The sequence below is a fragment of the Bombina bombina genome, chromosome 4, assembly GCF_027579735.1.
Source record: "Bombina bombina isolate aBomBom1 chromosome 4, aBomBom1.pri, whole genome shotgun sequence".
Taxonomy (NCBI): Eukaryota; Metazoa; Chordata; class Amphibia; order Anura; family Bombinatoridae; genus Bombina; species Bombina bombina.
In genome coordinates, this window is record NC_069502.1 from 949,645,956 (window position 1) to 949,660,964 (window position 15,009).

At 40.0% G+C, this 15,009-nt stretch overlaps 1 protein-coding gene across 1 annotated transcript in view; it reads left to right on the top strand.

Moving 5' to 3' along the window:
- Positions 1-15,009, top strand: part of ACOXL (acyl-CoA oxidase like) — a 1,233,832-nt gene that overhangs the window by 759,237 nt on the left and 459,586 nt on the right. Inside the window, exon 14 of the mRNA XM_053712602.1 lies at positions 8,929-9,040. Coding sequence (XP_053568577.1) covers positions 8,929-9,040 — 112 coding nt within the window. The remainder of the gene's footprint in view (positions 1-8,928; positions 9,041-15,009) is intronic.

Genomic DNA, 15,009 nt, shown 5'->3' on the forward strand with positions numbered 1-15,009 from the left:
GAACTACCAGATAGACTGTGTTCTGTATGTGGGGAAGCCAAGGTTCCTTCTCATTTAAATAGATGTGATTTATGTGACACAAAATTTAGAGAAAATGATGCCCAAGATGATTCCTCAAGTGAGGGGAGTAAGCATGGTACTGCATCATCCCCTCCTTCGTCTACACCAGTCTTGCCCACACAGGAGGCCCCTAGTACATCTAGTGCGCCAATACTCCTTACTATGCAACAATTAACGGCTGTAATGGATAATTCTATCAAAAACATTTTAGCCAAAATGCCCACTTATCAGCAAAAGCGCGACTGCTCTGTTTTAGAAAATACTGAAGAGCATGAGGACGCTGATGATATTGGTTCTGAAGTGCCCCTACACCAGTCTGAGGGGGCCAGGGAGGTTTTGTCTGAGGGAGAAATTTCAGATTCAGGGAAAATTTCTCAACAAGCTGAACCTGATGTGATTACATTTAAATTTAAATTGGAACATCTCCGCGCCCTGCTTAAGGAGGTGTTATCTACTCTGGATGATTGTGAGAATTTGGTCATTCCAGAGAAATTATGTAAAATGGACAAGTTCCTAGAGGTCCCGGGGCCCCCCGAAGCTTTTCCTATACCCAAGCGGGTGGCGGACATTGTAAATAAAGAATGGGAAAGGCCCGGCATACCTTTCGTCCCTCCCCCTATATTTAAGAAATTGTTTCCTATGGTCGACCCCAGAAAGGACTTATGGCAGACAGTCCCCAAGGTCGAGGGGGCGGTTTCTACTCTAAACAAACGCACCACTATACCCATAGAAGATAGTTGTGCTTTCAAAGATCCTATGGATAAAAAATTAGAGGGTTTGCTTAAAAAGATGTTTGTTCAGCAAGGTTACCTTCTACAACCAATTTCATGCATTGTTCCTGTCACTACAGCAGCGTGTTTCTGGTTCGATGAACTAGAAAAGGCGCTCAATAAAGATTCTTCTTATGAGGAGATTTTGGACAGAATTCATGCTCTCAAATTGGCTAACTCTTTCACCCTAGACGCCACTTTGCAATTGGCTAGATTAGCGGCGAAAAATTCTGGGTTTGCTATTGTGGCGCGCAGAGCGCTTTGGCTAAAATCTTGGTCAGCGGATGCGTCTTCCAAGAACAAATTGCTTAACATTCCTTTCAAGGGGAAAACGCTGTTTGGCCCTGACTTGAAAGAGATTATTTCTGATATCACTGGGGGCAAGGGCCACGCCCTTCCTCAGGATAGGTCTTTCAAGGCCAAAAATAAACCTAATTTTCGTCCCTTTCGCAGAAACGGACCAGCCCCAAGTGCTACGTCCTCTAAGCAAGAGGGTATTACTTCTCAAGCCAAGCCAGCCTGGAGGCCAATGCAAGGCTGGAACAAAGGAAAGCAGGCCAAGAAACCTGCCACTGCTACCAAGACAGCATGAGATGTTGGCCCCCGATCCGGGACCGGATCTGGTGGGGGGCAGACTCTCTCTCTTCGCTCAGGCTTGGGCAAGAGATGTTCTGGATCCTTGGGCGCTAGAAATAGTCTCCCAAGGTTATCTTCTGGAATTCAAGGGGCTTCCCCCAAGGGGGAGGTTCCACAGGTCTCAATTGTCTTCAGACCACATAAAAAAACAGGCATTCTTACATTGTGTAGAAGACCTGTTAAAAATGGGAGTGATTCATCCTGTTCCATTAGGAGAACAAGGGATGGGGTTCTACTCCAATCTGTTCGTAGTTCCCAAAAAAGAGGGAACATTCAGACCAATCTTAGATCTCAAGATCCTAAACAAGTTTCTCAAGGTTCCATCGTTCAAAATGGAAACCATTCGAACAATTCTTCCTTCCATCCAGGAAGGTCAATTCATGACCACGGTGGATTTAAAGGATGCGTATCTACATATTCCTATCCACAAGGAACATCATCGGTTCCTAAGGTTCGCATTTCTGGACAAGCATTTCCAGTTTGTGGCACTTCCGTTCGGATTAGCCACTGCTCCAAGAATTTTCACAAAGGTACTAGGGTCCCTTCTAGCGGTGCTAAGACCAAGGGGCATTGCAGTAGTACCTTACTTGGACGACATTCTGATTCAAGCGTCGTCCCTTCCACAAGCAAAGGCTCACACGGACATTGTCCTGGCCTTTCTCAGATCTCACGGGTGGAAAGTGAACGTAGAAAAAAGTTCTCTATCTCCGTCAACAAGGGTTCCCTTCTTGGGAACAATAATAGACTCCTTAGAAATGAGGATTTTTCTGACAGAGGCCAGAAAATCAAAACTTCTAAACTCTTGTCAAGTACTTCATTCTGTTCCTCTTCCTTCCATAGCGCAGTGCATGGAAGTAATAGGTTTGATGGTAGCGGCAATGGACATAGTTCCTTTTGCGCGAATTCATCTAAGACCATTACAACTGTGCATGCTCAGTCAGTGGAATGGGGATTATACAGACTTGTCTCCGACGATACAAGTAGATCAGAGGACCAGAGATTCACTCCGTTGGTGGCTGTCCCTGGACAACCTGTCACAGGGATTGAGCTTCCGCAGACCAGAGTGGGTCATTGTCACGACCGACGCCAGTCTGGTGGGCTGGGGCGCGGTCTGGGGACCCCTGAAAGCTCAGGGTCTTTGGTCTCGGGAAGAATCTCTTCTCCCGATAAATATTCTGGAACTGAGAGCGATATTCAATGCTCTCAAGGCTTGGCCTCAGCTAGCAAAGGCCAAATTCATACGGTTTCAATCAGACAACATGACGACTGTTGCGTACATCAACCATCAGGGGGGAACAAGGAGTTCCCTGGCGATGGAAGAAGTGACCAAAATCATTCAATGGGCGGAGACTCACTCCTGCCACTTGTCTGCAATCCACATCCCAGGAGTGGAAAATTGGGAAGCGGATTTTCTGAGTCGTCAGACATTTCATCCGGGGGAGTGGGAACTCCATCCGGAAATCTTTGCCCAAATTACTCAGTTGTGGGGCATTCCAGACATGGATCTGATGGCCTCTCGTCAGAACTTCAAGGTTCCTTGCTACGGGTCCAGATCCAGGGATCCCAAGGCGACTCTAGTAGATGCACTAGTAGCACCTTGGACCTTCAAACTAGCTTATGTATTCCCGCCGTTTCCTCTCATCCCCAGGCTGGTAGCCAGGATCAATCAGGAGAGGGCATCGGTGATCTTGATAGCTCCTGCGTGGCCACGCAGGACTTGGTATGCAGACCTGGTGAATATGTCATCGGCTCCACCATGGAAGCTACCTTTGAGACGGGACCTTCTTGTTCAAGGTCCGTTCGAACATCCGAATCTGGTCTCACTCCAACTGACTGCCTGGAGATTGAACGCTTGATCTTATCAAAGCGAGGGTTCTCAGATTCTGTCATTGATACTCTTGTTCAGGCCAGAAAGCCTGTAACTAGAAAAATCTACCACAAAATATGGAAAAAATATATCTGTTGGTGTGAATCTAAAGGATTCTCTTGGGACAAGATAACAATTCCTAAGATTCTATCCTTTCTTCAAGAAGGTTTGGAGAAAGGATTATCTGCAAGTTCTTTGAAGGGACAGATTTCTGCTTTATCTGTGTTACTTCACAAAAAGCTGGCAGCTGTGCCAGATGTTCAAGCCTTTGTTCAGGCTCTGGTTAGAATCAAGCCTGTTTACAAACCTTTGACTCCTCCTTGGAGTCTCAATTTGGTTCTTTCAGTTCTTCAGGGGGTTCCATTTGAACCCTTACATTCCGTTGATATTAAGTTATTATCTTGGAAAGTTTTGTTTTTGGTTGCAATTTCTTCTGCTAGAAGAGTTTCAGAATTATCTGCTCTGCAGTGTTCTCCCCCTTATCTGGTGTTCCATGCAGATAAGGTGGTTTTGCGTACTAAACCTGGTTTTCTTCCGAAAGTTGTTTCTAACAAAAACATTAACCAGGAGATAGTCGTACCTTCTTTGTGTCCGAATCCAGTTTCAAAGAAGGAACGTTTGTTGCACAATTTGGATGTAGTTCGTGCTTTAAAATTCTATTTAAATGCTACAAAGGATTTTAGACAAACATCTTCCTTGTTTGTTGTTTATTCTGGTAAAAGGAGAGGTCAAAAAGCAACTTCTACCTCTCTCTCCTTTTGGCTTAAAAGCATCATCAGATTGGCTTACGAGACTGCCGGACGGCAGCCTCCTGAAAGAATCACAGCTCATTCCACTAGGGCTGTGCCTTCCACATGGGCCTTCAAGAACGAGGCTTCTGTTGATCAGATATGTAAGGCAGCGACTTGGTCTTCACTGCACACTTTTACTAAATTTTACAAATTTGATACTTTTGCTTCTTCTGAGGCTATTTTTGGGAGAAAGGTTTTGCAAGCCGTGGTGCCTTCCATCTAGGTGACCTGATTTGCTCCCTCCCTTCATCCGTGTCCTAAAGCTTTGGTATTGGTTCCCACAAGTAAGGATGACGCCGTGGACCGGACACACCTATGTTGGAGAAAACAGAATTTATGTTTACCTGATAAATTACTTTCTCCAACGGTGTGTCCGGTCCACGGCCCGCCCTGGTTTTTTAATCAGGTCTGATAATTTATTTTCTTTAACTACAGTCACCACGGTATCATATGATTTCTCCTATGCAAATATTCCTCCTTTACGTCGGTCGAATGACTGGGGAAGGCGGAGCCTAGGAGGGATCATGTGACCAGCTTTGCTGGGCTCTTTGCCATTTCCTGTTGGGGAAGAGAATATCCCACAAGTAAGGATGACGCCGTGGACCGGACACACCGTTGGAGAAAGTAATTTATCAGGTAAACATAAATTCTGTTTTCAGTCCCATGTGATTCACATCATACGACAAAATCAATCTCTATAGACTTAAAACCCAAACATTTTTAGAGTTAAATTACATGAGAAGGGGGCAAAATATATAATGATAGTGTATTGCAAAATTATTTTATTGATAACGATGGCCTTATGTGTTCAAATGCAATAATCCATTATATATCTGCAATTAACAATTTCATATCATTTTGAGTCATTTTATTATTTACATGTTTTAATGTCTAAATACTTCATTGCAATAATAGATGAACATTCCGATGATCTAATTTCATTTTCAGTGTAGTTTGAGCAATATTTTTATTTTTATGAAACCTAAGCAATGATGTAATCTGTACACATACAAAATCTAAACATTACAAAAAAACTTTATTAACAATCTAAATATGCTGCTCAAATCGGGCCAGTAGATTTCAATACGTTCAAGGCTTTGGCATTTTACTTGAATTCTTGATAATTGTTTTTTAATCGATTGGAATTCCGCTGTTGCATTGTCCCCGTGTTAGATATAGAGGGTATCATCGCACCACAAATGCTTTTTAACTCTTAGACGCTATTAGGACGTTCCATTCCATCTTAAAAACACTGGGCTTTAAAGCCTTTAGGACAGCATGGAATGTCTTAACTTTTGCTGCGTCCTGCTCCCCTCCTTATGAAAACTCCAGGGTATCTGACTTGGGGACTTGCCTAGAAACACAGGCAGTTCCCCAGGAGCCAATCAGCGCCGTTTGGAGTCAAGTGATCTCAGTGACGATCATGTGACATCCTGTCTGGCCTGATGTTTATGTTCTAAAGTGGGACAGTTGCCTCTGTCCTGAAGGGCTTAAAAACGTGTGTTAATGGAAATACCCTGAAGGAGCTGTTGCAAAAGAATCTGTATAAAATTAACCTATTTAGTTAATATAAGTCTACAGGAAGTTGTTAGGGCCGGCTCAACCATGGGACCAAGTGGGTCCAATGGACCTAGGCAGTATTTGACAAGGGGCAGCACTTCAGGGGCTGAGTCAGACACTGTCAGGCCCAGACCACTCCTGTTCTCTGTCTCCGTGCGGGAAGTCACAGGCTCCCAGCAGCATTACCTTATTGTGCACAAAGACACAGAACCGATCAGGGATGACATTCAACATGGTTTAAGTGTATCTATTCCCTAACTTCCCACTTATTGCACTGGGGGGCATAATTTCATTCTCTGACCCAGGCAGCACAATATCTTGAGCCAGCCTTGATCCAAGCCCCTTTGAAAATGTACACAAATAATGTAATAATATATTTAAAGGGACAATAAAGTCAAACTTAAACTTTTATGATTCAAATTGACTCTGAAATTATAAACAAATTTACAACTGATGTTTTTGTTCAAACTTGCTTAAAGGGACAGTAAAGATGATTTAATATATAATTTATTTCTATATAATTAACTTTTTCTGTGGACAAAAAGAGAAAAAAAGAGATCTCACAATAGCACTCTTATCTTATATGAACCAGTTTAATCACAAGAGGAAACATATTCCTCTATAGAGTGAACACTTACAGACCGTCAAATGACAGCAATAATGCACAATCAAAAGAATATAATATATTCTGTAATGAAAAATGAATACACTGTATCAGATTCAGCAACACATCTCATATTGCTACTATAATGACATCAAGGATTAGTATGCTATTAAATAACAGAAGGTATAAATAACGTATCTGTATACTATCATCAAACACTCTGAGGGCAACAAGTAAAGCATTTCAGAAGAGAGTTCATATAAGTCCTCCTTAAAGTGAATGTAAATTTTGATGCTAAAGTGCCCGGTTTTAAAAAATTTGATTAAAAACAGGGGCACTTTAATTCATCAAAATTTACATTTCACTTGTTGTGAAGAAATAGTAACCTTTTAAACTTGACAGCCGCTCCAGCTTCCTCCGGTCGTTGCAAGCCATTTCTGATGTCAGAAATGATGGATAGGTCATCCACCAATCACAGCTCCCCCCCCCCCCCCCCGGGGGAATTAGTGTCTGATTCAACGCCATGATTGGAGGAAGCTGGATTCCTCATTTTAGACCCAGAAATAGTCTTTGCGACGGGTGGAGGAAGCTGAAGCTGCTGTTAAGATTAAAAGGAAGTTTTTTTTCACAACAGGAGTGAAATGTAAATTTTGATTAATTAAAGTGCCCCTGTTTTAAATCAAATTTTTTAAAAACCGGGCACTTTAGCATCAAAATTTACATTTACTTTAAGTTGCTTGTAGAGAGATCCTTATTGGTGAATGTGAAAGAGAGTTCCTCCAAAATCTGCGATATAGCAATAGTTAGATATAACTAGATATTAATTCCAGAGAGAGCAATATAGATATTAGCTAGCCCTAGGGGAGTAACAATATCTCAGACGTGGTCGGTAGTTGTTATAATACAACCAATCCCAACCACAGAGATATCGGTAAGAGATAGCTGGCACCTTCTCCCACAACGGGCTAACTATAAAATAACAGAGATTTCCCATGGCATTGAAAGGTTAGAACCGCTTGACCTAAGAAACGGGAGTATGCAAATAACAACCGCAGACAATATAAGGGTCGCCCCTATTAGTAAAGGCTACGTTGATATCGGGCTATGTGTCCCATATGCTTTCTCTCTTCTAAGCCAAACAGCGTTTAATTACCTCACTAGGCAAAATAAAGCCCAAAACTGCATTCTCTGTTAATTGCTGAATAACCCACTGTGTAGGGATCCTGCATACGATCGTTTCACCTTCTCCAAGGCTTCTTCGGGGTTTGTGTTTAATCACATGAAGTGCACTTCCTTTTAAAGGAATACCAATGTGTTGCCCTCCGGAAATTGATGCCAGTGAATATTGGTTGGGGCTAGGGTCTCTAGGTTAAACATCCACCTGCTTTCATGTTGCAGGAGGGTCCTATCAATATCACCACCCCTAATGCCCAACTTAACCTTGTCAATACCGATTACTTTAAAATCTTTAACATTTGAATTATGGAAAAGTTTAAAGTGTCTCGCTATGCTGGAATCCTTGTTTTTCTTTTCTATGTCCCTAAGGTGTTCTAACACGTAGGGGGCCTGTAGTTTTGCAAACATAGACAAAGGGGCAATTACATTTTGCTAGATAGACTAGACCCTCTGTTCTGTATGTTATTTTTTCTCTTATTTTATACACTTTACCATTTCTAAATGCAAAATCTTGTGATTAAACTGGTTCATATAAGATAAGAGTGCTATTGTGAGATCTCTTTTTTTCTCTTTTTGTCTACATATTTTACATTTTAGATCTCAGCACCGGTAATTATATTGACTTATTATCTTTAACCCTTTATTTGTCCTGAGCTAAGAATTGAATTACTTAATTAACTTGGTATCCTTTATTGAAAAGCATACTTAGGAAGGCTCAGGAGCAGCAATGCACTACTAGAAGCTAGCTGCTGATTAGTGGCTGCATATAAGTGCCTCTTTTCAGCTAGCTCCCAGTTGTGCATTGCTGATCCTTCAAAAAATGATACCAAGAGAAGGAAGCAAATTTGATAATGAAAATAAACTGGAACGTTGTTTAAAATTGTGAATAACCAAAGAAACCAAAGAAAAATGATGGGTTTCATGTTCCTTTAATTTTTCTTGGTATCCTCTGGTGAGTCAATGACAAGAGGCATTTATGTGTAGTCACCACTCACTAGAAAGTTCCCAGTTGCACATTACCTTTTAAATATAAATATGTAAGTTACATCTGCAAAATGCTAAATCTCAAAATACTGTCTCTTTACATCTTTTCCAGTTGCTGGTGCTTGTTTTGTATTTTATCTTTTTTCAAGAGAGTTCACATAAAGTAGAATATGTCATTTTTTATGTCCCACTTTTGCGTGTATTTTGTCAGTGTTTTAATGGTTGTTTTTATGATTTTGTGTAAAATGAACCATAAAATGAGTTACTTGTTCAGTTTCTCATATATTCTTTCATATTAAACTGTTACACGTATGTGAAAGCTTATATACTAATATCAGTAATAGTAACTTAGAATATTTAGACAAAATGAAAACTGTAACAGAGAAATTAGCTCCACCGTGATTTGCTACGAGAATAATGCTGTTAGAGACCTATTTTCATGGCTGAATCTTGTAATTGTATGTGTTTTTTTTTATTTAGTTTTTTGGCATTCAACACAGACCAAATCAACAGCCTTACCTTCCTTCTTAAAGCTGTCAATTTCCGAGAAAGAGTATTACAACGCGGTCTTGCTGCAAGACTCTACCACAAGGTAATGCACTGAATGATACATTTGTGGGTTTTTACATTTCTGTTTGTGTTAAACCTATGATACTAATCCATTTTTTTCTTATGTACAAGCACTTGCAACAGCATTTTTCCTAAAGTGATAGTAAACTTAGATTGAGCACATTTTTCTTAAAGGGATAGGACACCCAAAAATATTTTGTGTGTGATACAGAGCATAAATTTTTTTTAAAAAAGTTTCCAATTTAATTCTATTATAAAATTTTCCTTGTTCCCATGCTATTCTTTGTTGAAGAAATACCCAAGTAGGTGTCTGAACCACTACATGGCAGGAAATAGTGCTGCCATCTAGCACTCTTGCAAATGAATAACATTCTTGCAAAACTGCGGCCTTATAGTGCTCAATACTTGTGCGCACTCCTCAGCTACCTCCCTGCTATTCAACAAAAGATACCAAGGGAATGAAGAAAATTTGATAATAGAAATAAATTAGAACATCGACCAAATTATATTTGAACAATTTGACCAAACAATTGTCTCTGAAAGGAGATCATATCACTTTTTTTTCAGAAATGAGGGGTGGGATTATATTAATTCCTTACCAATGAACACACAAACTCAGATTATCCGCTCCTTTTATAATTCTAATTACTTCCAAACAGAACTTCAAAAAGGTAATTTTCCAAAATTCTAGAGGGAGGGTTTTATCTCCAGTTTATAGCTTCTGAGAAATTGATTTTATTTATTTTTAAAAAAAATTAGGATTTCATTTGTTTTTGGGGGGGGGGGGAATGGAAAAAAGAATAAGGGATGTAAAATAAATTGTATGTATAAATAGAAATATAAAAATGTACAAAAAGATGTTTTGAAAATCTTTATTTAGAATAGTACTTGTAATTGTTATTTCTTTCATGTAATTAGCAAGAGTCCATGAGCTAGTGACGTATGGGATATACATTCCTACCAGGAGGGGCAAAGTTTCCCAAACCTCAAAATGCCTATAAATACACCCCTCACCACACCCACAAATCAGTTTTACAAACTTTGCCTCCTATGGAGGTGGTGAAGTAAGTTTGTGCTATATTCTACGTTGATATGCGCTCCGCAGCAGGTTGGAGCCCGGTTTTCCTCTCAGCGTGCAGTGAATGTCAGAGGGATGTGAGGAGAGTATTGCCTATTTGAATTCAATGATCTCCTTCTACGGGGTCTATTTCATAGGTTCTCTGTTATCGGTCGTAGAGATTCATCTCTTACCTCCCTTTTCAGATCGACGATATACTCTTATTTATATACCATTACCTCTGCTGATTTTCGTTTCAGTACTGGTTTGGCTTTCTACAACATGTAGATGAGTGTCCTGGGGTAAGTAAATCTTATTTTCTGTGACACTCTAAGCTATGGTTGGGCACCTTTTTATAAAAGTTCTAAATATATGTATTCAAACATTTATTTGCCTTGACTCAGGATGTTCAACATTCCTTATTTCAGACAGTCAGTTTCATATTTGGGATATTGCTTATGAATCAATCAATTTTTTTCTTACCTTAAAAATTTGACTTTTTCCCTGTGGGCTGTTAGGCTCGCGGGGGCTGAAAATGCTTCATTTTATTGCGTCATTCTTGGCGCGGACTTTTTTGGCGCAAAATTTTATTTTCTGTTTCCGGCGTCATACGTGTCGCCGGAAGTTGCGTCATTTTTGACGTTCTTTTGCGCCAAAAGTGTCGGCGTTCCGGATGTGGCGTCATTTTTGGCGCCAAAAGCATTTAGGCGCCAAATAATGTGGGCGTCATTTTTGGCGCTAAAAAAATATGGGCGTCGCTATTGTCTCCACATTATTTAAGTCTCATTTTTTATTGCTTCTGGTTGCTAGAAGCTTGTTCACTGGCATTTTTTTCCCATTCCTGAAACTGTCATTTAAGGAATTTGATACATTTTGCTTTATATGTTGTTCTTTCTATTACATATTGCAAGATGTCCCACGTTGAAACTGAGTCAGAAGATACTTCTGGAAAATCGCTACCTGGGGCTGGAGCTACCAAAGCTAAGTGTATCTACTGTAAACTTATGGTATCTGTTCCTCCGGCTGTTGTTTGTACTGTTTTGTCATGACAAACTGTTAATGCAGATAATATTTCCTTTAGTACTGTTACATTACCTGTTGCTGTTCCGTCAACATCTAATACTCAGAGTGTTCCTGATAACATAAGAGATTTTGTTTCTAAATCCATTAAGAAGGCTATATCTGTTATTCCTCCTTCTAGTAAACGTAAAAAGTCTTTTAAAACTTCTAATTTTTCAGATGAATTTTTAAATGAACATCATCATTCTGATTCTGATAATGGTTCTTCTGGTTTAGAGGATTCTATCTCAGAGGTTGATGCTGATAAATCTTCATATTTATTTAAAATGAAATTTATTCGTTCTTTATTTAAAGAAGTCCTAATTGCATTAGAAATTGAGGATTCTAGTCCTCTTGATACTAAATCTAAACGTTTAGATAAGGTTTTTAAATCTCCTGTAGTTATTCCAGAAGTTTTTCCTGTCCCTAGTGCTATTTCTGAAGTAATTTCCAGGGAATTTGGGTAATTCATTTACTCCTTCTAAACGTTTTAAGCAATTATATCCTGTGCCATCTGACAGATTAGAGTTTTGGGACAAAATCCCTAAAGTTGATGGGGCTGTCTCTACTCTTGTTAAGCGTACTACTATTCCTACGGCAGATGGTACTTCCTTAAGGATCCTTTAGATAGGAAAATTGAATCCTTTCTAAGAAAAGCTTACTTGTGTTCAGGTAATCTTCTTAGACCTGCTATATCTTTAGCGGATGTTGCTGCAGCTTCATCTTTTGGTTAGAAGCTTTAGCGCAACAAGTAACAGATCTCATAGCAGTTTTATTCTTCAACATGCTAATAATTTTATTTGTAATGCCATCTTTGATATCATTAGAGTTGATGTCAGGTATATGTCTCTAGCTATTTTAGCTAGAAGAGCTTTATAGCTTAAGACTTGGAATGCTGTTATGTCTTCTAAGTCTACTCTGCTTTCCCTTTCTTTCCAGGGTAATAATCGTTTTCGTTCCTTTTGTCACAACAAGGAACAAAAACCTGATCCTTCATCCTCAGGAGCGGTATCAGTTTGGAAACCATCTCCAGTCTGGAATAAATCCAAGCCTTTTAGAAAATCAAAGCCAGCTCCTAAGTCCACATGAAGGTGCGGCCCTCATTCCAGCTCAGCTGGTAGGGGGCAGATTACGTTTTTTTCTAAGAAATTTGGATCAATTCCGTTCACAATCTTTGGTTTCAGAACATTGTTTCAGAAGGGTACAGAATTGGCTTCAAGATAAGGCCTCCTGCAAAGAGATTTTTTCTTTCCCGTGTCCCAGTAAACCCAGCGAAGGCTCAAGCATTTCTGAAATGTGTTTCAGATCTAGAGTTGACTGGAGTAATTTTGCCAGTTCCAGTTCTGGAACAGGGACTGGGGTTTTATTCAAATCTCTTCATTGTACCAAAGAAGGAAAATTCCTTCAGACCAGTTCTGGATCTAAAAATATTGAATCGTTATGTAAGGATACCAACATTCAAAATGGTAACTGTAAGGACTATCCTGCCTTTTGTTCAACAAGGGCATTATATGTCTACTATAGATTTACAGGATGCATATCTGCATATTCCGATTCATCCAGATCACTATCAGTTTCTGAGATTCTCTTTCCTAGACAAGCATTACCAGTTTGTGGCTCTGCCGTTTGGCCTAGCTACAGCTCCAAGAATTTTTTACGAAGGTTCTCGGTGCCCTTCTGTCTGTAATCAGAGAACAGGGTATTGTGGTATTCCTTATTTGGACGATATCTTGGTACTTGCTCAGTCTTCACATTTAGCAGAATCTCATTCGAATCGACTTGTGTTGTTTCTTCAACATCATGGTTGGAGGATCAATTTACCAAAAAGTTCATTGATTCCTCAGACTTAGGTAACCTTTTTAGGTTTTCAGATAGATTCAGTATCCATGACTCTATCTTTGATAGACATGAGACGTCTAAAGTTGATATCAGCTTGTCGAAACCTTCAGTCACAATCTTTCCCTTCGGTAGCCTTATGCATGGAAATTCTAGGTCTCCCCTTTGCTCGTTTTCACATGCGGCCTCTTCAGCTCTGTATGCTGAACCAGTGGTGCAGGTATTACACAAAGATATCTCAATTAATATCTTTAAAACCGATTGTACGACACTCTCTGACTTGGTGGACAGATCACCATCGTTTAGTTCAGGGGGCTTCTTTTGTTCTTCCGACCTGAACTGTAATTTCAACAGATGCAAGTCCTACAGGTTGGGGAGCTGTGTGGGGGTCTCTGACAGCACAAGGGGTTTGGGAATCTCAGGAGGTGAGATTACCGATCAATATTTTGGAACTCAGTGCAATTTTCAGAGCTCTTCAGTCTTGGCCTCTTCTAAAGAGAGAATCGTTCATTTGTTTTCAGACAGACAATGTCACAACTGTGGCATACATCAATCATCAAGGAGGGACTCACAGTCCTCTGGCTATGAAAGAAGTATCTCGAATTCTGGTATGGGCGGAATCCAGCTCCTGTCTAGTTTCTGCGGTTCATATCCCAGGTATAGACAATTGGGAAGCGGATTATCTCAGTCGCCACACGTTTCATCAGGGCGAATGGTCTCTTCTCCCAGAGGTATTTCTTCAGATTGTTCAAATATGGGGTCTTCCAGAAATAGATCTGATGGCTTCTCATCTAAACAAGAAACTTCCCAGGTATCTGTCCAGATCCAGGGATCCTCAAGCGGAAGCAGTGGATGCATTGTCACTTCTTTGGAAGTATCATCCTGCCTATATCTTTCCACCTCTAGTTCTTCTTCCAAGAGTAATCTCCAAGATTCTGAAGGAATGCTCATTTGTTCTGCTGGTGGCTCCAGCATGGCCTCTCAGGTTTTTGGTATGCGGATCCTGTCCGGATGGCCTCTTGCCAACCGTGGACTCTTCCGTTAAGACCAGACCTTCTGTCACAAGGTCCTTTTTTTCCATCAGGATCTCAAATCCTTAAATTTAAAGGTATGGAGATTGAACGCTTGATTCTTAGTCAAAGAGGTTTCTCTGACTCTGTGATTAATACTATGTTACATGCTCGTAAATCCGTATCTAGGGAGATATATTATAGAGTCTGGAAGACTTATATTTCTTGGTGTCTTTCTCATCATTTTTCCTGGCATTCTTTTAGAATTCCAAGAATTTTACAGTTTCTTCAGGATGGTTTGGATAAAGGTTTGTCTGCAAGTTCCTTGAAAAGACAAATCTCTGCTCTTTCTGTTCTTTTTCACAGAAAGATTGTTAATCTTCCTGATATTCATTGTTTTGTACAAGCTTTGGTTCGTATAAAACCTGTCATTAAGTCAATTTCTCCTCCTTGGAGTTTGAATTTGGTTCTGGGGGCTCTTCAAGCTCCTCCGTTTGAACCTATGCATTCTTTGGACATTAAATTACTTTCTTGAAAAGTTTTGTTCCTTTTGGCCATCCCTTCTGCCAGAAGAGTTTCTGAATTATCTGCTCTTTTTTGTGAGTCTCCTTTTCTGATTTTTCATCAGGATAAGGCGGTGTTGCGAACTTCTTTTAAATTTTTACCTAAGGTTGTGAATTCTAACAACATTAGTAGAGAAATTGTGGTTCCTTCATTATGTCCTAATCCTAAGAATTCTAAGGAGAAATCATTGCTTTCTTTGGATGTAGTTAGAGCTTTGAAATATTATGTTGAAGCTACTAAGAATTTCCGAAAGACTTCTAGTCTATTTGTTATCTTTTCCGGTTCTAGGAAAGGTCAGAAGGTTTCTGCCATTTCTTTGGCATCTTGGTTGAAATCTTTAATTCATCATGCTTATGTCGAGTCGGGTAAAACTCCGCCTCAAAGGATTACAGCTCATTCTACTAGGTCAGTTTCTACTTCCTGGGCGTTTAGGAATGAAGCTTCGGTTGTTCAGATTTGCAAAGC